At 36.1% G+C, this 27,936-nt stretch overlaps 1 protein-coding gene across 1 annotated transcript in view; it reads right to left on the reverse strand.

Annotated features, from left to right (window-relative positions):
• Positions 1–27,936, reverse strand: part of EPHA5 (EPH receptor A5) — a 260,679-nt gene that overhangs the window by 157,990 nt on the left and 74,753 nt on the right. The window contains exon 3 of the mRNA XM_063458735.1: positions 26,594–27,257. Within this exon, the coding sequence (XP_063314805.1) occupies positions 26,594–27,257 (664 nt within the window). The remainder of the gene's footprint in view (positions 1–26,593; positions 27,258–27,936) is intronic.

Consider the following 27,936-nt stretch of genomic DNA (forward strand, 5'->3'; position numbering starts at 1 on the left):
GAGATTTGTAAACAGTTTTGTGAGACATTTTCAAACTCATCAACCTTGACCTTTATGGAGATAGATGTCAAGACACAGCAAGTCACTGTTTAGTGAAAAAAATATCTAAATATCTTCTGATATAGACAGTCTGGATAGCATTTATGAGGTATAAGTAATTTACAGGGGTTAGGCACATAGACAAATGTACTGTTATTCAGATTAAATTAAATTCTGAATACCAAATAAGCACTCCATGGCACATCAGCCATTGTGATATAAAATAAATTCATACTCAGTGCTGCATTGACTCATCCAGTGTATACCCCTGTGTACAAAGGAATAACAGAGCGTGTGCATTCTGTATGTGCAATGTACAGGAAACCTGGCCATTTCAGCATATTCCAGACTCAATTTATCCGTACCTTGCAGCTACAAAATACTAATTATGAACCAATTTTCGAACTGCTGACAATTTCCCTTCTCGACGTGGAGACCCTAGAAGTTGAATCACAGCAAGGAGATATCTGACCTTGAAACTGATTGCCTCTGGCTGCTGTTGGGAATATGAATGGTGAACACAAGCTTCTATACCTCCACATATATTTATCAGGGATGGTGGGCCTGCACATTAATTGTTGCAGTTATAAAACTATTCAGAAGAGATCTACCGATTTCCTATTTGTGCCAAAATGAAAATCAATTTGCAAAGAGAGCAATATTCAATAATTTGTAAATCATAGCTTCATAGATGTAGGAAAATGAAAGTGATTTGATAATGTGTGAAAAGAGACATACATTATTTTAGAATAAGGTCAAAGTAATTATGACTATTTAACACTAATCTGCCTTTCCCAAAATAGTCCTGTTAAATACTCCCTTATAAGAATGGGAGATATCTAAGAATGTGTTAGACTGACTGACCCCTCTTTACACCCTTTCTTCCTTAAAGGACAACTGTCACTAAATTTTGCTTTCTCGTTTTTTTTTTTCTAACACTTTTTTAATTTAGTAAAACTAGATTATTATTTTGTTTTATGAAGTATATTGATTTTTTTTTCAAAATGTAACTTTTTATTTCTCTGAGCAGTCATGTTGGGTCAGACTCTACTGTTATCTGACCAACTACTGCTCAACCTAACTTGCGTTCTTCTTAAGTTTTACACAGAGCTATCACAGTAGCAGGCAAGTTAGGGTGAGCAGCAGCTTCCTTTGGGAATCTATGATGTCCTTCTAGCTTCCATGACCAGAAGGGGAACAAAAACCCATCACCCTATCATTAATGATGTAACTTTGTCTCCAGATCCTTCACCATGTTTTATAGACATCTATAATGTACAGAAACAAAAAGCCAACATATGCATGCTTATCTCAATGCAATAGAGCTTCTGCAAGGCAGTATGTAAGAAAAGTAAAATGATAATGGCAAAGGACAGCAGGACAATAGCGTGGTTATTCTGAGTAAACTGAGCACTCCTCTATACCAATGGTCAGGCCTTTTTGTCAAGCAAGAGGGAGTTGCATATTTTTTATATATATTTATAACCACACTATTAAAGTAACACTATACTGATATTTATACAAACATGTAGTACCCCTGTTTGTTTCTAAGTATATACAGGTTCACCCCTTTTTCAGTAAAAATTTATAGAATAATAATTTCACTCACCGGAAGACATGCACTAGAGGTGAGGTCCTTTTAAGGTCCTTTTAATAATTCTAGAGACATTATTAGCAATTATATAGCGCCAACATATTCCACAACACTTTACAATCATAGAAAACAGATACTTAAAGGTGAAGAAGACCCAGCTCAAACAAGCTTACAATCATAACAAAGGGTTTTGAGGTAGGCAGATACATATCATTAGGTGTCTTCTCCAAGGATACTTACTGGTAAGTTGGTCTGACTGGGTTTGACAGTGCTCATGCAGTGACATTGCTACTGTTCCAACTGGGAAGATGCTATTTGATGTTGTCACCACAAGCCATTCTCTCAATAATGACATATCTGGACATTCTTTTGTGCGTGTTACAATATTCTCAATGGACGAAAATAGAAAATATGGCTGGGAAGAAATGTGGTTCAAATCTGGGCAAAGTTCAATTACTATACTTGCTCAATTGTTTTTCCATGTAACTGGAGCATTGTTTTTCAAAACCAGTTAAATTCTTAAAATTGGTTTTAGTCAAGTATTCAGTCTCTGCAGAATACTTCAGTGTACACTACGTTTTTTGCTGAGGTGTAACTCTGCCTTCAGCTCCTATCAATCAAACAACCAAGAATGAGAGTTCTAGGATGGCTACATCGATTTTCTCCAACAGGGTTATTCACTAAAGTGAGAAATGTCAAAAATTAAAAAATAATTGAAAATGAATTTCAAATGTAAGGATAAAGTATCCAAATTGTAAGCATAGCTGAGTTGGAGTATTTTTTCTAGTTCAGCTATTTTAACCTTCCAAAGGCAACACATAGTCTGGTTTACTAAACAGCTGTATGTACATTGATAGCAGCAATGGTATGGTGCAGTTACAATATATAGTGAGTGGAACTGTTTTAGGGCATAAACTACTTATTCCATAATCCACTGCTGAGTTTCTTCCTGGTGCACCAAAGGAAATGTTCAAGGTAAAAACTCTTTTTTTGCATTTTGAAAAGCATTATCTTTATAAAAAATTTTTTTTTACTTTCTAGTTTCCCTTTATACACTATAAAGTAATACACCATTATGAACCCAAAAGAAACCATCAAGTGTGTGCATCATCACCTTATTTCTAAAAACATATATTTGCTCTCTTAAACCTTCAACAAATGTGAATGCCTTTATCTATACGATGTACCTATTTGATACAAAAAATAACGTATAAGCATAGAATGTAAACAAAATCAGCTTAAAACTTTAACATAGTTACTTAAAAAAAAAAGTTTTGGAATAGTATCATTATCTTTCCTACATTAAATCTGTTCTCTGTTAGAGGACAGTTACATAATTACTCGGCAATTGCATAATTGTTTTCTAATTACAATGAAGAGGCAATTATGTTAAATTCGTATATAGTGCTGCTATTCAGATCTCCTAGAACAATCATATGATTGCATGCCATTCTCTTCCTACCTATGATTTTTTTTTTAAATTGGTTTAGCATTTGTGATGTAATGGACTGTGTACAGTATAATTTGCAGCAATGGAACGGGTTACATAACAGAAGCTATATATACACACATATAAACACAACATACTAAAATATTAAAACAACCAAAATATGTTAAACCTTTTTTTTTTCTTTTTAAACTAAGGACACCAGTAAAATGATAATACATGATTTGCTAATAGTATTTCTTACAAATTCATAGCGTCAGTTAAATCTCCCTGGAAATATGGCGATTAGCATGGTTTACAGGTGATCTTTGGCCCCGCCAGGGCCGGACTGGAATAAAAAAAAAAATAAATAGACTCAGGGATCTCAAAGCACATTCAAAAGACATTAATCAAGAAGTAGGGATAGGGTGAGGAGAACAAGGGGTTCTGGAGTTAGACTAGCTTGTGTGCCTTTTTTTTTACATATGTATTTTCTAAAATGTCTTCCTACAGCAAACACAAACCCCAAGGAATCCATGTTTACAATGGAATGAGGCAAAAACTAATTTGCATATGCCCACCCAGAATCCCTTGCAGTAGTAACATCACTGCAAATTTGAGATTTCTGTGAAAAAGCAAGTCTTATAGCTTGACTGGTGTGCAGATCTGTGTTTAACAATGTATTGACTATCCAACAAAAATAATAATAATAATAAAAAATGAATAAATATATATATATATATATATATATATATATATATATATATATATATATATATGTATGTATTATTACACTCAAATTGTCTTTTACTAAAATTCAATATTAGCAGTTTCCATTTTTAGCAAATGTAGAGATCATATGTTTTCAGTGCCAGTCTTTTATACTATGTAGCCGTGTACTATAAAACCTATGACTTCAGCCCATCCACCTTAATTAAAGGTGGGAAATACAGGGTATCTGGAGTAAATATTATTTGCAAATAACTATATATATCTCTCTGAATCATCAAACATTCCATGTATGGTAAGCTGTATATGTACATGTAAACAAGCATTCACATACATATACTAGACCTGACCCTGCAGATTTTTATGAACTTAATTTCAGATATTGCTAAACAACCTTAAATCCATATAGGCATGTTTGATTGAACTTGGTGTAAGTAGCCCAGTGTTCATTAAATACATTCAAATACAGCCATCACTTATAAAGAAAGTAGCATGCAGGCCTCCTCTAAAATAAAAAACCTTTTTAGAGCCCGTCTCCAGATCTAATTAAAGAATAATCTCAACCTACGGTAGTCAACCCACAACATATAAGATACATTCCAGTAAGTATTTGGAAGACAGCATTAAAATTTTTAATGAATGACCTGGTGATGGCAAGAGCCATGGATGACTAGTCAGTTCTAATCCATTGTGACCTTTCTGTTACTTGTGCTTTAAACACCACGGAACAAAATATTTTAATTGGACTCCTGAAAGAAATATGTAAACTTGATGGAACAATCCTTAAGTTGCTCAAATCCTTCTTATCCACCAGATCACAGAGAGTGTCCACATGCATAAACCTCTTTACAGCTAATCCACTGGCACATGGAGCTACCACAGTGAATCTTATCTCACATGTTGCTTGCAATATACAGCCTTCCCGGAGGTCACATTTTACGGCATGATCTATGGCTTGGCAAAAAAGTATTGGATGCTTAATGAGTTGCATGCACAACCACCAGAAGCAAATTACCACATCAATAGATTATGCATCCCACAACAAAATGTCCTCAACACAGTGTAATAAACTATTATTACACAGGGTCATATGTGGCAACTCTCTTCATTTTTGCATTGATGTTATGCCTGTAAATCTAAATGAATAGTATTTATCACCACCTAATTGCTATTAAATTACACTCAGTTTCTTCTCTTAGAGTGACAACAAATGTAATGCATGATTAAGAGTTCTCTTTTAAACATCAAGCGTCAGTCACATGCCTTCTTCTGCCTGACAAGCACAGCTTTTATTAAACATCTGATACTTCCAGATAATTTAGCAACATTAATTAATGCCTATGTATACCTGAAGTTTTAACAAATGGAATGACATTCATTACATATGGTAAAAACGCTGCATCCAGTTTAGAAACTATTCAGACATGCTCAAATGACACCCATCCTCTCTTTTCGTACTGGTCACCTGAAAAAAAAAAGGCAAATACACAACAGCAATATCTAGGCACCTATTAAAATCAGGGTTCTAGATATTGGAATGGGAATTTCTAGCTACGGTTTCACACACATCGTTTCCCTTTAATTAGCATATTCATTAACAGTGACAGTAAAAGTAAATTTCTAATAAGATTTGACTGAAGATTGACTGAAGCATTTTGCTATCCTGCTCCAGCTCTGTCAGTCCCTACCTTGCAAATACCACAAATATGTAAAAAAATAAAATAAAAAAATCTCAAGACCCATCTAAACGTTTAGGATTTTCAATAACACCCATCAGTGCATATCTTCACGTTGGTGTGCAGGATTCCATGACAGCTGTGATGTGATTTGAGTCTAACTAGGCTAAAAGGTATATAAATTGCTATTATTGTCTGAAAATTAATGTTGAATGAAGTAAAAGTGTAATTATCTTCCAAACAATTAGAAGATGCAAACAATGAACTAAATGAGCCATCTCGTGCTAAAAGATTTTTCATGCAATCTTCAGCCTTGTCGTTGAGTGAAATCCCATGAGACAGCGCAGCACTACACCAATTGAATTCACAGCAGTGGAGCTGGGTGTCCATAGCCCTGCAGCACTGAAGTGGTTGAAAACAGCTGCCAGTTAGTAATGCCAAGTCCTGTCAGTTGTGTGAACATAGGACTCTCAGTACTACAGATGAAAGATGCATTCAACAGGAGCCATTCAATGTGACAGAAAACTAATTATTAGGCATAAGGAGCTACTCCAAAGATATTTGTTTTTCCTTTTTAGGTTGAAAACTGAAACCCAGGCTTTGTAAATCGACAAACACTTCACTGACTGCCGTAGCCAGAACTGGAATGAGACACCTAGCGAGCCAGATTGCCATCATATAGTTGCCCTTAAGATAACTAATTCGTCCTGACTGTTTTAACAACTTGACATCTGAACTTGGTATGCTGTCTTTTTTAAGTTACAAAAACAAGCACAAAGCACATGAACAAACAGTATATAAACATAAGCTCGTCGCACCTATGATCATTTGATGCTGAATGTTAAAGCTCTGACACTCATTAAATTGAAGTAGTACCTCCCAGCAAAATTTTATTTTTAAAGGTAAATTATGCACAATAATCCATGTTTCTCAGATGCCTTCATCAAATGCACAGTCTATTCTGCCTTTTGATGTTCATGGCTTCATTTATCTAATAGCAATGGAAAGTTACAAGTTGGCGTCAGCCTTAATGCCTCTCAGTAATTAAATAAACACATGAAAATGGGACTGTAAGTGTATTTATTTAATCAATAATGACTCTTGTCAGTAAGCAAGGATGTTCTGCTGACAGACTGATTATTAAAAATAATTGTTTAGTGCACGTATAATACACTAATATCTCACATATGCCAATGAAAAATATTAAACAATCAATGTAAATCAGTATGCAACCAAAACGAATCCAAGTTAATATAGTTTTCAAATTGATTATTTACATTGATTGTTTTTGTTTGTCAATTTTAAATCTAGATACTTAGGTTTGTTTAAGTGGCTTGGGGCACATCAGCGTGCCACTGCATACTAGCTTAAAAGCACCGCTCTAGGGCAGGGTTCTCCAAACTCTGGCCCTCTAGATGTTGCTGAACTACAACTCCCATGGTTTTCTGGCTATCTGTTTCATTCAAAGAATCATGGGAGTTGTAGTTCGGCAACATCTGGAGGGTCAGAGTTTGGAGAACCCTGTTCTAGGGCAATAACATTACACTTTCTCGAGCTCTATGATCAATAGTGAGCCTAACATACTTCTTTATATCTTGTAAATTCTTATGAAAAAATATATATAATAAATAATAGCAATCAAGTAATCAATAGTGATCAAGTAATCATCAATGTTCTCTTTTTAATGTAACATTTAGAAAAAGAACTGCATCATTATAGTATAAACATGTTTGGTTCTAATTAATTTGACGAGAAATAATGTTTATTTATGGGTTCCATTATCTTCTCTTAGGGATTGTTACAGTTATGCAGGAACTACATATATATTTCATCAGTGTTATATACATATATATTTTTTTTATTTTGCTTACCACAAATAAATGTAACAGCTTTAACAGCCATTCTTGAAATCTGGTAGTTATTCTGGGTTTGTTTTTCTTAACTATGTTATCCTTCATTTTTTTTTTAATTCAAATATATAGTGTAGATGTAGCTTAAAGTCTTCACGTTTATTTGGCACATCTGTCATTAACATCTTTGGTGTTCTGTCAGTAAGCTTTTCAACCAGTTCATTATCGTACATGTTTGTAGACAGGTTCAAGTAATGCATAAGTTCATTTAATGAGAGCATCAAGACCACAAGTGCCTCACACCAAATGAGTGGCTGTTTTATGACTATGAATGCTCACAGTGCTAATCTGCTACACAGGTGTCAACTGTGAGGTCAGACAGTAATGAGGGTAAAATCAAAGCAGTGTTACTGATGTAAAATGAGTTGCACACAAAACTATTCAGTGCAAAGTTCCACCCTTGTAAAATTATGCATCCATACCAAAAAAATTGTACCGGCACCAAAAGCAAACAATATTATTGTATTGACATGTTTTGTCTTTGTGATAATACCCACACTTTGAAATTATCTGAGTTTGGCTTGGAAGCCACCATGTGCCAAACACGTGATGTTTAATTCTACCCAAATGTTAACCAATGTCATATATATGTTTTGGAAATGGATACATTATGACTAGACTAGTTGCTTCAATCTGGGTTATACCAAATTCAATTAAGCTTACCCAGATTAAATGCTCCGAGTTATCTTGACTCACCGTTAATGACTGTGCCTGAATCTGCGTAGGCAAATGCAGTGTTAGTAAATGTGTCCAATTTAAAATATCTGCCAACAAGTATTTTCATACTAAGATGGATCAGCTACAGCCATGGGACCTCTGAGAATGTTCCAGTGACACAGGGCCAATTTAAATGCATATTCATTAATAATAGTTAATGGAAGCAAGGCTTTTCACCAACCAAGCAAATAAAAGCTAGACTTTTGCACAACCTAGCAAAAAAAAGATAAAATAAATAAATGAATACACAAATAAATGAATAAATAAATAAATAACAAACAAATAACTAAAAATTACCAACTCTTCTAAAGTGGAGATTTTTTCCAATGAAGTTGTTAAGGTATACATTTTTCAGTTGTAAAATGTATTTAAAGGAACACTATAGCGTTAGGGATACAAATATGTGTTCCTAACACTATAGAGCCCTAGTCACCTAGACTAGGGCCCTGTTCCGTGACAAATAAATGGTTAATTAACCATTTATTTGCTTCCTTAATCCAGCACCAGGCTTTCTCGGCACTGGTGACCTCTCCTCCTCCATCGATGTCAGCTCCCAAGTGGAGCCGAATGCGCATGCACGGCCAGAGGCGCGCGTGCATTCAAACCAGCCCATATGAAAAGCATTACTCATTGTTTTCCTATGGGGATCTTTTTTGACGTTTGACTCCTTGAGGATGTCCAGTGTCAAATAAGTGTAATTTACTCTGTGCAAATCGCGGAAGCGGCTTCTAGTGGCTGTCAGGGACATAGTCACTAGAGGCTGGATTAACCCTGCAGTGTTTTCAACTGCAGGGTTAAAACTACCTGGGGGGGGACCTGGAACCCAGACCACTTCATTGAGCTGAAGTGGTCTGGGTGCCTATAGTGGTATTTTAAGTTAGTGGATCCTTATAAAATTGTTGTAGGGAGAGCATGAAGGTGTATCGATTAACAGTTAAAATAAGATAATTTCTCCATTGTAATGAAATACATTAAAACGGGGCCCAAAGAGAAATACACCAAATGTCATGACTACAAAATAAGAATGAATATTGTCTTAAAAAGATACAAAAAACAAACAAAAAACTATATGCTTAATTTTCCAACTTCTATATAGGCAAACCATGTATATGTTAAAGGGACAATTTCTATATGAGCGATCCTAATAAATATTGTATTTTCTGGAAAGTATATATATATAGTAACAAAGTTGACTTGGTTGAAAAAAGACTCAAGTCTATCAAGTTCAACCATGAAAACAATTATTTTATGCTGCTGATCCTAAAGAAGGCAAACCACCCTCCCAAAAAATTGTGGCCATTTCCAATTGTGCCACAAAGAGAGGGGAAATAAACCTTCTTGACTCCATAATGACAACCAGATTTCTCCTTGGACCAACAGCCTGTTTACATACATATCAATTGTATCCATGAATATAAAATATAAAATGTAATAATAGAATCTGATGACACTCACTCTGTTCTCACTGCAAAGAAGCCTTTCCTCTGCTGTAAGCGACAATGCCTGTCTTTCAGTCTCACTGTATGACATCATGTCTGTTGTATATTCCACATAGCGGTTTGTATGAACCTGTATATATTTGTATAGTGCTATCATATCCCCTCAGAGGCACCTTTTTTCGGCACACAGAGACTCTGTAAAGCCGGCGCCGAAGGAGAGACTGCATAACACAGCACTTACCATAAGGAGGAAAAAGCCAAATAGGGACTTACCTGCCAGATATAGCGATTTTTAAAAGAGTCAATAAAGGATTTCAACTTTAAGCAATCATAGTTTACAGCAGACTTGATTGCTCTACCATTGTGAGTGTTTTGGTTTATATTTTCTTAATATTTATATTTTAACATATTATCCTATGATTGTGCATTTTCCCTTCAAATTTTGAGACACATATTGGATTGCTGACAGAAGTTTTAAAGCAAATTCCATAACTGGGAAAGTTAAGTATTGGTTTTCTATAGCACAAAATTGTTGCACTAAAAGATTTTTGCACATTTCTACACTTATATTTATATTTGTAAGTGTGTTGCACATCTGATGCACTTAATCACTTTATTTGTACAATATTGCACTAATTGTCTTCACAGTTTAAAAATAATTTTGGGTCTTAAAGGCACAGCGCACTTTATTTCTGTATCACTTTTTTTCTAAAGAAAACAATTCCAGTTTTTCTAGTCTTTCCTAACAACTGTTTTCCATTCCCCTTACTAGCTTTGTAGCTCGCCTCTGCAATTTTTCTAGTTGTGCATTATCCTTCTATAAAACTGGTGCCCAAAATTGCACAATACATGCAAGGTGGGGTCTTACCATTGATTTGTAAAGAGGCAAAATTATATTTGGATCACATAAAACAAAACCCCTTTTAATACACTAAAGCACGTTACTAGCTTTTGCAATGGCAGACCGGCATTGCATACTGTTGCCTAGTTTGTGATCTGCCGTGTGTGTGTGTGTGTGTGTGTGTGTGTGTGTGTGTATCAATTATAATTGTTATCTACTAATGCACTACATATATGTGACTCAAAATCTTATTTTATATTTTTGTTGCTACCCAAACACTGCTAAAAAAATGTAAGCTATGTTAGATCACAATGGATACAATTTTACAATTTTGGAGGAAGAAAAATACTGCAATGTAGGGATCATTATACATTGTCACTCCGCACAGATAGAAAGATGCTGTTAATGGCCTTGTGGGTAATGATACATGTAGGCTGCAATATGGAGAATATTAGCACAGCAGACCAGCTTTTCCTAACCACCCTGAACCAGAGGAACAAGTCTATCTATCAAGCACCAATGTGGATCATTTCATAAATTCCAGTGGTAAACTGCAATTAACTCCAAGGGCAACTATTGTCCAAAACCATGTGCCAGACCACTGATTGATAAATAGATGTATTTAATTGTAAGGGACAAAAAAAATGCATATTTTATCTGTTTATAATTGTTGCAGATAATGTTAGAAAAAATGTAAACAATTTATGAAAATTGTATAAAAATGCATTGTAATAAAATGTACAATAAAAAAATAAAACAAAAACCTGATTTTATTTGTCAGCATTTGGCAGTTATGAAGAAATTTACAAATAAAGTAAAAAAAAAAATAAAAAAAAAATAAAGCAATTCTCCGGTTTGTGTAGTTTTTGACTATACATTTTCAATTGAGGTTTAATATAACGTGACTATGCCCTGCTGATGGCAACTTTCAAGCTGAAAATGCTATATATAAAACTGCACTTCAAATTTAACTATGAGTTAGAATGATTTCCATGATAGAAGTATAGTATAAAATAGAACATGTCAATATGAGCCTAAAGTGGCCATTCAATAACAAAGGAATTTAAGAAATGGGACCAGTTTAATATGGTAATGGCACAGCATTTAAATGTGAAACAGCAGCAAGTGCCTCTAATGGCTATCTGGTAGACACAGACAGCTACTAGATGCAGTCTTAACCCTGCATTGTAAAATTGCTGTTTATCTAAAACTGCAATGTTTTACATTGCTGGATTAAGGGGGCAGGGACACTGCACCCAGACCGCTTCATTGAGATGAATTGTCCTAGGTGCCTACAGTGTCTCTTTAAAAGCATGACACTTCATTCATCACAGCATAGTTTCATTTAATCAGCAATCATAACAATGAGCATTGCCACCCCACAGAATGGTAGGCTGTAAGGCTGCAAACGCAGAGTGTGTAAAATCACTGGAAAGACCCATAACTTAAGCACGGAAACTTAAGATAAGGTGAGTTTTGCCTGGCTGTGATGGATGGGAGTTGCAATCTATGACACTTTAAATATGAGCATTCTTCCAGCCCACACCTTCATATAATCTGTAAAAAAAAAAAAAGTTTTCATCTATTTGGGTGAAAAGCATGTCTAAAAAAATGTCAATAGGAAAATATCTTATATATTTGATAGTGATCTGTTCAAGGAAATTGAAAATAGCTATGAATATGAAAATAATATGAAACAAAAAACAGTTTAAAACGTAAGACTGTAAAAACATTTAAAATATAAAACATTCCTTAAAATCAGAGTTATTCAACCATTTTACATTAACAAAAATAGTTTACTATTTTACTTTACATTAATTGTTCTTTCCAGTTTTTTATTACATTATTTTTTACTCTTAAAACTTCAATAAATAACCACTAAGTATTTCCTTTTACTGTATAATATTTCCTCTTACATATCATGTTTCCCAAAAAGCTATTACAAAACCATAAAAGAGCCATCTGCACCCACACATCAATTTATTTACAGCCCTACATTCTTCTTGCAGCTAAATATTCAGAAAGTAGCTAAACAAAACAAAACGCCTTATAACAAAGCAGTATTTTGTTGCAAATCTTTATGAGTTCTAGACATTGCTACATACAGAATTATTCACAAAACCAGAAGATTTTGAGAATTGGCAAATCTTCTTGTCCAATCCAATGCTTCTCAAATAGCAGCATTGGGTACAAGAAGCACATGCAAGGCGAAATGCAGCACTTCTCCAAACAAGCCTGACTCAGTTATAGTGGCGGAAGCACCTCTAGTCTTGTGACTTTCAGGAAGACAGCCCGTAAAGGTCTGTTTAGCCCTGCAATGAAAACAAAACGGTAATATTTTACATGGCAGGCCTAAAACATCAGTTCCATATTATTAAAGGGACACTATAGTTACCAGAACAACTACAGCTTATTGCATTTGTTCTGGTGAGTAGTATCATTCCCTTCAGGCTTTTTGCTGTAAAAACTGTATTTTTTAAAGAAAATGCAGTGTTTACATTAAAGCCTAGTGATAACTCCACTGGCCACTCTTCAGATGGTTGCTAGAGGTGCTTCCTTGGACAGTGCTGCAGTCACTGAACCTTCCTCATAGAGATGTATTGATTAAATTGATCTCTGTGAGGAGATGCTGATTGGCCAGGGCTGTGTGACTTGTGTTGGCTCTGCCCCTGATCTGCCTCCTTCACAGTCTCGATCAATCCTATGGGGAAGCGTTGTTATTGGTTTAGAACAACACTTCTGATGATGTCAGGAGGCAGCTTGCAGGTCTGAGGCAGACAGGGGCAGAGTCACCAGCTTCAGGCTTGAATACAAGTAAGATTTTACTAGATAGTGGTTTTAACACTATGGGGTCATAAATATATGTTTGTATGTGTTCCTGACTCTATATTGTTTTTTTAAGTCTTCTGGTTGCCAGTTGATTCCCTTTGAAAAAATAATATAACATGAACAATGTTCCTATATGAACTAACACTAGGGACCAGGAAAAAGGAGAAATGTTATTCTAGATAAGCACCAGAGGGCAACGAGTTATGCAAAGATCCCAGGTAGTGACCTAGAGGTTCATAAAACACTAGATCATGGAACTGAGAGTCTGATGCTCTCAGCCAATGAACTAAGCCTTGCACTGGTCTTGGCATAAGAGAGCAGAGAGAAGTTCTTGTTTAGGATTTTCAGGCTCTTCAGAGATGGTAGAAAGTCAAACAGGTCAAAGACAGTTTGACTCCTTCCAAGGGTGGAGAGAGGTGCTTCAGGTCACTTTTTGCACCGTAACCACCACAGCGAGCTGTAATGGTTATGATGCTTGGACAGTTCCTTTTCAAGGACTCTTCAACCACATCATATACTTTTCCGTGCAATGTTTGGGGGAATGTGGTGTTGTTTGTATCCTGCACATTAAGTTGAAAGCAAAGAGAAGAAATGAAGGTAAGGTATGAGGTAGAATTTCTTAGCGCTATATCCACTCCAATATGCTGTATTTTTGCACCATAAAAATATACACATACAGTATATATGCTACCAAATGGCAAGTACATTTTATTTAACCAGAGTTTTTGTTAGATCTTCCTTCTGTTTACCTATACATAATATTTTTTATGTATTGTTTATCCATAGTTTGTTGAATATTTTGCCCTCTGAATATTAAAACAAATTAAAATAAAGATAAAATTAACTAGCTAACTGGTAATAAACTACCTTTCAGAGTTTTTATAGCATTCTCTGAATAATGTAATGCACAAGATTTAATTAAATGTGATTTATCATTAAACATTCATATAAACATATTTAAAATTTAATTACAGCTTATGCAGAGTAATTCCCTGCTTTATATAGGTGCCAATTCATACACCATTCATTTATCTTCTAAGTTATCTATGTTGACATAATCTTTTACAACAGTGAATTATGATAGTGCATTAATTAGTTGGATCCTATTATATCAGGCCGCTGATACCTAGGTACCAGAAAATGAAAAAGAGAGATGTAGCAACAAACTGATGGATGTATAGTTTGTGCAAAACCTATCCCATGTGTCCTACCACCACCTCTCTCTAATGTTCTTATGTGCAACAGCGAGTGTTGAAACAATTATCAGATACCTTTCAGTAGTATGCTATTGAAATTGTACAACATATTTGGTTGCCAATACAAATGAATAGCAATTATCTGTGCATGTAAGTCACTTCTAAGCAGCAGACTTGTGCATGGTGGGAAAATTTGGTTCAGCAGAAAAAATATGGCCCAAATTTTTTTTTATTTGGTTGACCAAATTTTGTTGCTGCGGCTGTTCATCTTGTCTAAATATCATCCATACAAATGGCCCAAGAAATCCTATTTGGATGAACCGAGAGAGGTGCAGAAAATGAGCCTATCACTGAATATACAGAATATTTGTATGTATATATTTTGCAATACAGTGATACAGGCTCATTTTCACTCCCTTTTAGTGAAGCTAATGTTGTTGGAATTCAGTTACCGAGTAGAATAGTATTTTTAATTTTAAATCCGGTCCACATTTGGTCAATATGTTATTTTGAGTGCTCAGGTACTTTTGAGCATTCAGTTGCATATTTTAATTGTTCAGTCTGGCTCATTTCTTTCTTATTTATTTTTTTATTTGATTTCTTTCCTTATTTATTTATTTGAGTGGCTCCCCCGAACCATCAATAATCTCTTTTGAGCCATGGATGAAAAACAGAATCATGACACCTTTATGTCTGTTGTTTTTTTTTTTTTTTTTATGATACATCCATATGGCACCCCTTTTATGTATTTCGGACAACCCACCATTCGGCCACAATTCACACAAATTGCAATTTGTTTGAAACCGAATGCACAAGTGTAGTGAACAGCTTTTATATTAGATCATTTAAAAAGAAAAAAAATATAAAAAAGCATTTTTATAATATATATTTTTTTAAAAATATATTTAGAAATAATTTGTATATATTTGTTTTTTACATGGAATGTACAGTCCCTCTGGGTAAGTCATTCACATATTTTCTAGCTCATCTAAATTGAGGACATCCTATGGGACACAATCTACAAATTACCACTGAGTGCTCCTGACTGCATCTGGCACTGCCCCCACCCGTCCCAAATATATCCTCTCCTCCCCATGCTGACATGCTAAGAGAGAAGCACTGCATTTACAGTTTAAATGTCCTACTAAGCATAATGCTATGTCACTTTATGAATCCCATAGTATTGCGTTCATATTAGAGGCATACAAAACATAAAAGGAATTTTAAATAAGCTAAAAAAATTTAATTATTTTTGAAAGTGCCAATCATTATTCTTTTGCCATAATTAGCTGGACTTGACCAAACTAATTATAAGAAGGTTTACTTTTTCCTTTTCAAAAAAAATCTTTTTTGTTCCTTTTTATTTCAATTGCCAGCATAATAGCAATTTCCCAAGCCCTAATACTTTTCACATGAATGATCAATGAATTCTTTTTAAGCTTTAGTCGGCTCTGTGAATCTGCGTGTACGCTGGTATGTATGTATGTGTGTGTGTGTGTGTGTGTGTGTGTGTGCATGTGTGTGGGGCCCTAGTTTGCAATGACCTGAGATGTGTCTGTTGGTATTACTGCTGTCTAAACTCCCTGCTGCTGGCTTTGTCAGAGGAAGCTACCGCTGTCACCAAACAAGAGCAAGTTCTAACTGTTGTGACACTTCATTTGTCTGGGCAGCTGTATGCTTGAAAGGACGGCTGCCCTGTTTCAGAAGAAGTATGTCAGACAATCAAGCCCAGTTAGGCAAAGGAGTTGTGACATATTAAATCATGCTTGAACTCTGAGAGCAAAAATAATGTAGAAACAGCTCTGAAAGCCCTGGAAAATAAATAAATAATAGGGTCTTTGCTGTAGGAGTAATACTGAGTGTGCTGGTTAGTATAATGTTTGTTTTCAGAAAAATATAGAAAATACATGGAAGGTTACATGAATCTTAGAGGAAGTGAAGTCACGTATTCGATAAGTGGCTCTTGGAGAATATGCAGAATGTATGCTTCACACTCTTTTTGCTTCGTAACCTCGTAAATTATACTACTAATAATATGATCAGGTTCGCACAATTTTTTATTTTTTTATTTTTTTTATTCTCTAATTTTTTTATATATATTCTTTATTTTTGATGGTCAGGATTTTGTCAAATATACAGCAAGTAAAGGCTCAATTAAGTGGTCTGGGTGCAATGTCCCGCAGGTTTTAACCCTTCACATGTAAACATAGCAGTTTCAGAGAAGCAGAGTTAATCCAATCTCTAATGGCTGTCTTCCTGAAATTCGCATCCAGCGTGCAAAACGTCCATAGGAAAGCATTGAGAAATGCTTTCCTATAGACAGTTTGAATGCATGCGGCACTTGCCGTGCATGCGCATTCCGCTCCACTCGGGAGCTGACGTCGGCGGGGGAGGAGAGGTTACCAGCGCCAAGGGAGCCCAGCGCTGGATAAAGGTCAGCTGCTGAAGGGTTTTTTTTTTCCTGACACTATAGTGATCCTTTAAGTAAGGTACATATCAAAATACAATATAAACAACTGTTACTGCAACACATGGGAATATTCAACCCTATTTTAAATTTTGTTGCTATAAAATCCCCTATTGCTGGACCAGGTGAGGCGTAACTATAAACAGAGGGTGCAGGTAAAGTCTGCATATGCCCAGAAGGAACCCAAGTAGGAATGCAACATAGGGTATTTTGGTTTTGGGCACACACAAGTGTAGAGAGAGCAGGTCAAAAGCCTTCCTTAACCTTCCTTAAAAGCCTTCCTTAACCTATAAATGCCTAGTCGGGTGACAAAATAAATGCTATTAAAAACTAATGGAGAGTTTTACATGTTGAGAGGTGAGGGAGGGGGGTATGAACAGAATCATCCGTTAATCTGATAGTTTACGGAACCAGGGTGAGTAGAACAGTAGTATATACTGCAAGAACATCTAAAAATAGTAGACCAACATAAAATGAATAAAACATTTAACTTAGACACAGAAGTATGCAATTCGACTGTCCCTAATACAGCCTGTTGGGGTACGAAAGGAGTAATTACCTCCACCGACCAGGCGGGTTGAGCCGCCAATAAGGCCGCCGGTAGATCCAGTGGTTGGAGAAAAGCAGGAACTTCAGATAGGTGTGTCAGGTGGTGCGGCTTGGCGTTTTCTCTCAGTAGTTGTGTGACTTTTCTAAAGGACCTCCGCCATGTTACTGTTTGCCTGGGGAAGTCTCTAAAAAATGTCAGCTCTGCCCCCTCAAAGGGTACCGTGGGACTGCCTCTGGCCGCCCCATGAGGATTCCCCTATCAGAGTCTCGTGCCAGTTTGAGTAACACATCTCGACCAGTTTCCTGAGGAGCATTAGCGGCTTTAGGGAGGAGAAAGCAGGAATCAGTCACTAGTAGATTTGTTTGCTTAGGTGGCAATAGCGTGGCAATGAGCTTGCGTATGTAGTGTGGGAGTTATGCATTGGTGATTGCTTCAGGTATGCAGTGTATACACGTATTGCATGCTTTAACTTTATCTTCAATATTAGCCATTTCCGCTGTCAGATCAGTGCAGCGTATTTGTAGTGCGCTTAGTGCAGCATCAGTCGCCTTTTGCGCTAGCCTGGTGTCCCCCACATCATTCTCCACTGTAACAATACGGCTAGTAAGGGTAGAAACTTCCTCTCTGACCTGTGCCATATCCTCCTGGAACATGGCTCTAATGTCCAGTATTAATGCCTTTATGTCAGCCTTGGTGGATGGTGCAGAATCCCCCATCTCTGGAGACAGCTGTGCAATTGTTTGTACCTTCGGGAGAGCTGGCAGTTATGCAGAGAGGCTCTCGTCATCCGTCTGTGAGTAGTAGGCCTCTGCCGGCACCATCTTGGAAGGCTCAGGCCACGCGGCTGTGCGCATAAAGGCTCCAATATCTCAGGAGCCGGAGCCTGCATCTGCTCGCTGCTTCTTATTTTTCTTCCCCATAGCCTTTGACCTCTGGGCTGCTGCTTCAGACCCCGGTATGTTGGCTGAAAACACTGGAAAATCAGGTTTGGCAAAGTAGAAGCATGGAGCTGCCGCTTTGTGTGTCTTGATAGTTTGGGTGCTGGCTCCGAAATTTTTTTTATATTTTTTATTTTTTAAATATATATATATATATATATATATTTATAGTGAATAAAGAGAAATGTCAAATAACAATACAATGCAATTTCTCGACAATACGATAAGATGACCAGAACGTTCAGAAGAAACATTGCACCCATGCATTTGTTAAAAAGTACACTCCAAAACTACAGTGTAATAATGCATTGTTTTTTTCCAGATTGGACAGTGCATAGTCCGTTCATGTACAATAAAGGTCATAGTGTCATAGCTATGTGGACAGAATTACAGGTTTGGAGCGTGTTTAATATCAAGAAAATTTGTTTACCTAGGTTTTACAAACGTTCTGGTTTGTGGACTGTGCACAGAAAACAGCTGTTGATTCGTACTCCACAAGGAGTCTTCCTTCAGCATGGTGGGAGGCACAAACTTTGTTTAAGCACAGATGCATTCATTATCAGGGAACATCCATGTTTCATTCATTATAAGTAATTTGTAATTTTTCTCTTCAAACGAAATTTGGGTGATGGCTTTTTAACCAATGATGTTGCTACTTTTTGTATATATCTAAAAGTAAAATGACCAATTTACATAGCCCAAAATAACTGGCTTTAGCAGGAGGTAATGACAGTGTATATAATATATTTAACAAACACAGGATAAAGTACATACATATGAACACATTTTACTGGCAAGCTGTGGTATACAACCTAAATAGTCACAGTATATGTGATTTATCAGCAAATGGCTAATCTGTGAGTGGTCAGTATCTTGTCAAGTAGATATATTGGTGGTCAGCCAGTAGAAAATATGGCAAGTGACAAGTTTGGAAACTAGTCAGCAAATAGTAGCTGCTATTAGCTACAGGCCATCATTAAAGGGACACTATAGTCACCAGTGCAACTACATGTATTCCTGACCCTATAGTGGTATCATGACCACCTAGCCCCCCTGGGCCCCTCATGCCTCCATAAATATAGTACATATCTTACTATATTCAAGCCAGAAGCTGTAAATCTGCATGCTGTTAGACTCAGGAAAAACAAGCAGTCTGCTGACATGTGATAGCCTGATCCAATCACAGTGCTTCCCCAGACTGACAAGGAGGCAGATCAGGGACAGAGCCAGCATGATTCAAACACAGCCCTGGCCAATCAGCATCTCCTCATATAGATGAATTGAATCAATGAATCTCTATGAGGAAAGTTCAGTGTCTGCATGCATTGGGAGGAGATACTGAATCAGTGCAGCAGATCTGAGTGGATGGAGGCATATTATGCCTCCATCAACTCAGAAGTCCCTCTGGTTCACGGTGAGTGACTGCAACTGGAGGTGTTCCTAGCTTTCAATGTAAACACTGTATTCCTAGCTTTCAATGTAAAATACAGTGTTTACATGAGAAAGGCTGCAGGGAGCTATAGTTATCACCTGAACAAGCTCATTAAGCTGAAGTTGTTCAGGTGACTGTAGTGTCCCTTTAATAGTAATAGTTTATATTCTCAATTTAATATTTTTGTATAGTACACAGTCTGCAGGAATAACAGATAAGAGTAAACACTGACTGGCTGAGGTCAAATTACAGATTATTGGAAGAATGGTAAAAAAAAAAAGCCAAAGTCAAGGATTCCAGAAGTCAGAGTAGTCAGAATTCACAGCAGAACAAAATGCACACCAGAAGTCAAAATGAACTCTTGGGACCACACCCAACCAAGGAAGAGTGGGCTGAGTAGTCTGTGTCAAAAATGGCGCCAAAACTTGTGTTATCTGTAACAATGAAAAGGATTGGAGCAAGCACCGAGGCACATAAATAGAGTGCTAGTAGGAGTTCCAGAGTAGGAGTGCCATGCCAGAATAACACACAGCATCAAAACTAATGGAGCGATTCGCAAAATTTGCAAAATTCGTATATATGGGGCTGTCATATGTGGTATACTTATTGTGTGTGATATACATGCTCTTGATGCTCTGGTCATACTGGCTTTCTGTTCGTGAGTGATGGTCACAGTTTAGAAGCTACGTGGAAAATGATGTATGCCTTGTAAATTTCCGATGGCTTCCACAACATTATTGGTTATTCTATATGTTAAATTATATAAATGTATTCATGCCTTTAGCTCTGTCTGTGTAATTTCAGTTACCTGGATCCAATACAGACACTCTTTTATGACATGAACCATGTGACAGGTTACACTGGGTCTTATGAGAGTCACATAGGCAGTGAGGCAGATATTGGTTTGATAATGCTGTCATATCTTTAATATAATACAATTTATATTTTGAGGAAGGATGGGAAAACTACAAAACCCCTTGAGGTTTTTGTATTGTGTTAAAGGGACTCTCCAGTGCCAGGAAAACGGGTATCATGCAGTGCCCCCCTCCCTTCCACCCCCATCCCATGTTGCTGAAGCGGTTAAAACTCCTTCAGTGACTTACCTAAATTAATGGCCTTGTGCGCGCATTAGACCTCCCCATAGGAAAGCATTGTTCAATGCTTTCCTATGGGGATTCCGGCAATGCTGGAGGTCTTCATGCATAGCATGAGGTTATCCAGCGTCGTTTAAAACACTTGTTAATGTTTTAAGAACCCGGAAGTCCCTCTGATAGACAGCCACTAGAGGAGGACTTAACCCTGCAAGGGTAATTATTGCAGTTTATAAAAACTGCAATAATTACCCTTGCAGGGTTAAGAGTGATGGGAGTTGGCACCCAGACCACTTCAATGGGCTGAAGTGGTCTGGGTGCCTTGAGTGTCCCTTTAATGCCTTGACTGGGACAACGCCATGCCTGACAAATTATGGAATTTAAATTAACACTTTTACATTCCAACCTTTCAGTAAACCTACTCTAAGATGTTGGTTACCTTGAAATAGGAGAAATATTGTTATTGAAAGCAACATACTGTAACTTTAAAACAACAATCAGGGAGATTTATCAAAGGTGAACAGGCTCTATTCTTGGTGGAAAGTGCTAAATGTTGAGAGACATTATATTGGTTTTGTTAGTCATTGGGCCTGATCGAGAACTCTGCCCCCAGAATAGCACTAGCTTTTGCCTAGAGAAACCTCCTCTAATATGTCCATACTGGAAAAATAAATAATGTCTATAGTAAAATCTTTAAATTAATTTTCTGTCTGAGAATCAAGACACTGCAAATTAAATGAGTGTTTACAGCTTAAAATAAAGTCAAAATAACTAATTGTTAGGATTTGACCATTACACACAAAATGAAAGTTAAAATTAGAATGTTCTACAACAATATTAGCTAAAAATTCCATAAGCAAATCATATTGTTTTTGGGGTACTGCCAACATGTTAATCAGATGATATAAGTAAGAGTTTTATTACGTGTAATTAACTCCATATAACACCATCTGATTTCCATAAAGGTATTTCTTGTATCACACTAATATAAATCTGCAGTGTATAGTTCTGGAGTCTCATCAAGCTAATTTTGGTGAACTTTGATCTTTTAATGAAAAACATATGGACTGCCTTTTTTTTTACTTTTTACTTTTAAAGTTTGACATAGGCCAGTAAATCAAAATGCGACGCGGATAAACTTTAGGTGCATGTTTGTAACTCTACACTGGAGTATGTAGTGCTCTACAGATTGACTTATAAAATAGAATTCAACCTTTTAATTATTTCTTTAAATATCTCATATAGCAGTGACAGTAAGCTATTATTTCTTGAGGGTTTTTGAGAAATCTGTCAAAGACGTCTCCAAGGTAAAGTGCAGACACTACAAAATAGACTTTAAAACTAACTACATAGATGCAAGGCTCATGTGAAAAAGGCAGTAATTGAATCAGCATGGACTCTGAAACAGAACTCCATTTTTAGTTAAAACATTATGAGAAAAAGTCTACTGTTACTACGTCAAACCTGCAAATGCAATTAATATAAAAAGATAAAGGTGATACATTTATATGAGTACAAATACCTTGCTGTCACTTTCCCATAGTTACGATTAAACAGTCATAGTAAATGGCAGCGGAGGTAGAACTACTTGTGCCATGATGCTCAGTTATTACAAAAGAAAATTGTAAAAATGATGTTCAATTGTATGAGAGAGCTGTAAAGAATATGAAGAGCAATCAATATAAAGTTAAATTTGGAGTGCAAAGAAAATGTGTGCTTATTGGAATCCTGGTATACGAGGTTTGTCTGGGAAAAAGTCCAGCCATTGCTAATATAATGAGAACGGTTTGTGTAACATTGATGTAATCTGGCAGCCAAGGAGAGTGGACTGAAATGCGCATGTGTGAACAATGGTGACTTAGCTGTACTAGTCCGTGGAGGCGCTAGAAGTCATTGAGCGAGCATGTGCACCGTGTAGCCTTCGCATTCCAAATGACTGAGCGAGTAGAGCAATGAATATGCATCAAATTTTGCGTTAAGGTTGAACGGTCCTCCACGCAAACTATTCGGATGATTCAGAAAGTCTTCGGGGACGATGCAATGAGTGCAGCACAAATAAAAGTGAGGCACAAACACTTCAAAGATGGCTGAGAATCTGTTAAAAGATTTGGCGCCCTGCGACTTGTGGCTTTTCTCAAAACTAAAATCACCTTTGAAAGGGAAGAGGTTTCAGATCATCAATGAGATTCAGGTAACTACGAGAAGGCAGCTGATGGCAAGGATTTTGCGCAGTGTTTCGAACAGTGGAAGAGATGCTGGGAAAACTGTTTGACTAAGGTGCCTACTTTGAATAGGACTGAGGCAGCATTGTCCTATGCACAATGTTTATTGTATCTTGTATCTTCTTAAAATAAATATCTATATTTTTCATATTACATGGCTGGACACTTTCCGGACAGTGAGTACACAAACTCAAATTAACGTGACAAAGGAAACATACCAAGGGTGCCCAAAAGGTAGAGCCCTAGAATCATGGAAGTTGTAGATTTAAAACATCTGAGGGTGACTATTCAATACTAAAAAACGATTAATACTTTATTTTACTTTATATCACATAATATTTTAAAAACTTGTTAAGCTTGTTTTTTTCCCCTTCCTTTTTCTACATGTCCTGCCCAAAGGAATATGGTGTTGGAATGACACATGATAAACTGCTTAAATAAAGCTAATTTGTACAGAGTCTTAGAGCCAGATACTTAGGCAAAAATAGCCAAACCCCAGTTTGAAAATGGAACAAGGAAATGGTAGGGACTAAATTGATCAAATTAATTGAATATTCTTTTCAAAGGGGCCCAGAGGTCAACATTTGGCAGTCCTCCCCTGGCCCATGAACAAAAAAACCAACAGTACACTCCGACCCATATTTTCTTTTGCTTTTCTCTGAATAACATAAACGTATTTGTAATTGCAATTTAAAATAAATCAAAATGCGTGGGTCAATAATGCAGACTTTGGTAAAGGTTATCATTACATATGCATGATGGTTCACATTGAGAATATGCAATGGGTTATCTTTTTTCAATTTACCATGAACCATGCATGATCAAATTTCAATTAAAAAAAATAAAAAAATCGAAGAATGCACGAGCAATCACATAGCAGATATAACATTTACATCTTCATCGTTTTTTTCCATACTCTGTGTTTCGCATCTTGCATCAGAGCTACATTTTAAGGCCACTGTGGTGACAATTGCATTGAAATAACTAAAAATAACAGCATTTTCATAACTAAATATGCACTAAATATTGTACAGAGCTTATACTCGTAAATGTGGGTTTGTGAATTTAAAAAGATATAATTTGGTGTATCTTAAACAAAGGAAAATATAAAAGGGTTAATCTATTAAACAGCTCCCTAATTTGGTGTCCTTAAAGATGGCAACCACACGTCAGAGTACCAATTTATTGACCTATCTGCTAAACAACTGAAAAAGGACAATTTAGAAAAGGGCTTTTATTGATTTTAATGTTTCATATTTCAATTGTTTAGTACATAGCTTCCTAATTTGCACCAAATTTGGTACCCTTAGAACTGTGAACCCACATAAGAGGACCAAACGATCTACTTAACTAAACTACTGAAAGATTTTCCAGCAATTGTGGCATTTCATTAATCCAAATGGACATCCTTTAGCAGTTACACGGATATATCCTAAATGAAAAACACCTCTAACTCATATGTGGAGGTAAATATATATATTTCACAGGGTCCTCTTTTAAAGGGATAACAAACAACAAAAGATGGGGCTGTACCACATATCCCATAAGCGGGAATTATACCGCTGTATGGTATACAAACCAGAGCTGGCTTAAGCTCTACTGAATGTGAGTAGGAATTGTATTACTTTATTTTTATTGGCACTTCGAAGAACGTACTGCACCATTATCTCTTCTCACCTCTTATCGCCTTCTCCTATATATATGAATATTTGAAAGGTGCAAGAATCACAACACCCTGGCTTTGGAGACCTCCACTGGACTTCAGTTCCACACTTCTGGACTTTGTCCTTACAGGGACTTATCCTACATTGTGGCGCAGCCCCATCTTTTGTTGTTTGTTATCTCAAGGCCATCTGAGGGAGTCCTTGTTTGGGATTGCTGCCTTTTTCTCTTAGGATTTATTAGCGCTGACACTCTTTTGTTTTTCTTTCCTCTTGTAAAGGACTATATTAAAAATGAGTGCATATTTTGGGGGAGAATACTGCAAGACTATTATCAATACACTCATAAATAATATAATGATTATATCAACTGTATAAAGAATGTTAAAGAGCAGTGCATTGTTCTCTGCTCGACAACCTAACAATCCGTCTGCAAATGAATATATAAGCACAGACTATTATCGTCTGCATCCAATTTGCCAATAGGGTAAAATATGCAAGAAATTCTCCTTTCAGTTTATGTCATCCAATGTTTGAACTGGACGTGACGTTACTACGGATAATGCTTTAATTAATAGGAGCCTAGAACATTTGAAAAATGTACCTGGAAATGTAGCTTCCTTGCCTTTATTAACATTATTGTTTGGCTGTCTTAACAATGTCTTTGGTTGTCTTAACATATTAAGCTAATGAATACATAGAGGAAAAAGACTATAGTAGAATTCATTCCTACTATATATCGTAAAATTCAATGCTACTGTATCCATTCCCACCTTGCAATCAACAAATTCCATGGTTCCAAGAGACATTGTCTAAGATATTTCCTTTGGATTTTTTTTATGTATCCCCTAGTTTAAGTTTCTTTTGTTACTAGGGTTATTTACTAAAGTATTCAAAGTGAGTTTCAAATGTAAAGCCAAAGAAGCCAAACTGAACACAGAATAGACGTGGCTAATTTTTCTAAATCGCTTTTTGTCCAAACTTTTTAAATTTCACGTTCAATTCCCTGCAATTCTCCCTTTAGTGAATAAACCTGTTAAATGCAGCTAAAATATAATTTATTTGTATAATTTTGTACTACCTCTATTTTCCCTTCAGTTTTTTTACTCACTATATTTTATTAAACACGCCTTCAGGTACTTTATATATATTTTAAAAAATATATATAAAACTTTTGTAAAAACTGCTTCTTACAGTGAGTCTCATTCTTCATCCACCAAATGCACAGAACAAGGAGATCAAAGGAGGCAAGATAATCGTCATATTTTAGATGGTAATAATTTTGTTAAAACAATCGAACTGACCATACTAATAAAACTGTAGCAGACTGGCCTGATAAATATCAAGAACTGTTCAAATTTCACCAGGCTTCTATAAATCATGATAAATTCATATTCACATCACACGTTATATACCTAAAAGAGCATGTTGCCTATACTCATTTAGAGCGTTGGTAATGCTCTGTAGATCACCAAACCAAGACATAATAACATTCAAAAAATGTTCAGAATCATTTAGTCGTATAGATATAAAGCATAATCATCTGCAAAGAATCCTGAATATTTTTTAGTCCAAACATCACTCTTATAAATGGTGTTTTTCTACCACTTGGAAATACAGTTTTTTGATACTTTTTTTTTCTTTTCTTATGATGATTTTAATTTCTCCATAAATCATTTTACCTTTTTTTTATGGATAGTCATTAACTGATAATTAAATTAGTTAATGACGTTTGAAGAACTGTTTTGCTTTTCAAGAGAAATTTTTATCTATTAATTTGAGTTTGTACTGTAAGTTATCATTCATGGCATTTTATTTACAAATATCTGGACTTACGTTGGCATGTATTGTTCTTTTCTTCATAGCCTTCTTGGCACATACATTTTCCAATTGGAACAAGCCACTCTCCTTCAGCACTGCAATGCATCTTCGGACTTTCATCTGTCACCGAATTGTTGACGCACAATCCAGATACCTCCAAAAGTTGTGAAGAATCAGCCCCAGTAATTGTATCAGGAAAAAGAGCTAAATTACGTACCACTGATGTGCACTTCTTGTAGTATACACGGACAGACACTAGTGCAATGCAAGCTCCCACATCTTGAAATGCTAGGTAGAAACCTTTCTTAGTAAGAGGTCCAACATCTCTAACCTCGGTGTTTAACTTCATAACCCTGTCACCTAAGTCCAACTCAGTAAAACTCTCATCCGCTGCAATAGTATCAATCTTATTATATTGGTTTTCACGAATGTTCCTGCCATCTTTTTCATTTGACTCAAAGTAATATACATTAAAAGTTTCTTTGCAGGTGCCAAGACCTCCTGGAAGACTGTTGCAGTCACGCAAAGTAAATTTGAGCTCTATGAAGATCCGAGATGCTCCTTCATTAGAAATCCAGCTTGTTACTAGCCAATTATTCTGATTTTGTTCCATCACTTTGCATACTTGATACGTATGTATTGGAGCATAATTTTCATCAACTTCTCCAATTTCTTCCCACTGTGAAGTTAAAAAGAAGAATGTATTAATTTTTGTATATGTTACATGACTGGAAAACAAGAAAAGAGTATAGTACTAACCAGAGACCAGTGCCAAATAGTGCTAAAAAAAAAAACCCAATCATTCGCATGTCTTTATAAAGCAATTGTAAAAACCCTGTTGTTATTGGAGCTCAAAAATTGCTAAGTCTAGTTCTCTTGACTAGATGGGTTAGTTTATTGAACTTGCACTAGAAGAAATCCTGGAGATAAATGTTGCAACAGATGTTCTATTAAAACTAATACTACATTTAGATACATCAACATGTATCTTTCCTGTAGACTTCATTATTATTATTTTTAGTATTGTATGTTACATGCAAGCTATGCTTCACTGAGTCTCAGAATATTTCACACATGTTAAATGTTCTACATAGGATCCACATTTTTGCAATGGATTTAGACATGGCACCAAATCATTATTGCAAAACATTGGCAAAATGTTCTCCTTTTGCTCAATGATAAGCAAACCTGACAGGGGCTCCTCACCCAAAGCCCTGCGGTACTTAAACCACATACATGCTCAGGGAGAGCCCCAGCCAAGTATACACCACCCTCAGAAATGACAACCCACCAATTATGGGCTGTACGGGGACGTATATGGATGCTACACTCAAAACACTGTAAGACGATGTCTGACC

This window comes from Pelobates fuscus, chromosome 6, assembly GCF_036172605.1.
Source record: "Pelobates fuscus isolate aPelFus1 chromosome 6, aPelFus1.pri, whole genome shotgun sequence".
NCBI classification, from domain to species: domain Eukaryota; kingdom Metazoa; phylum Chordata; class Amphibia; order Anura; family Pelobatidae; genus Pelobates; species Pelobates fuscus.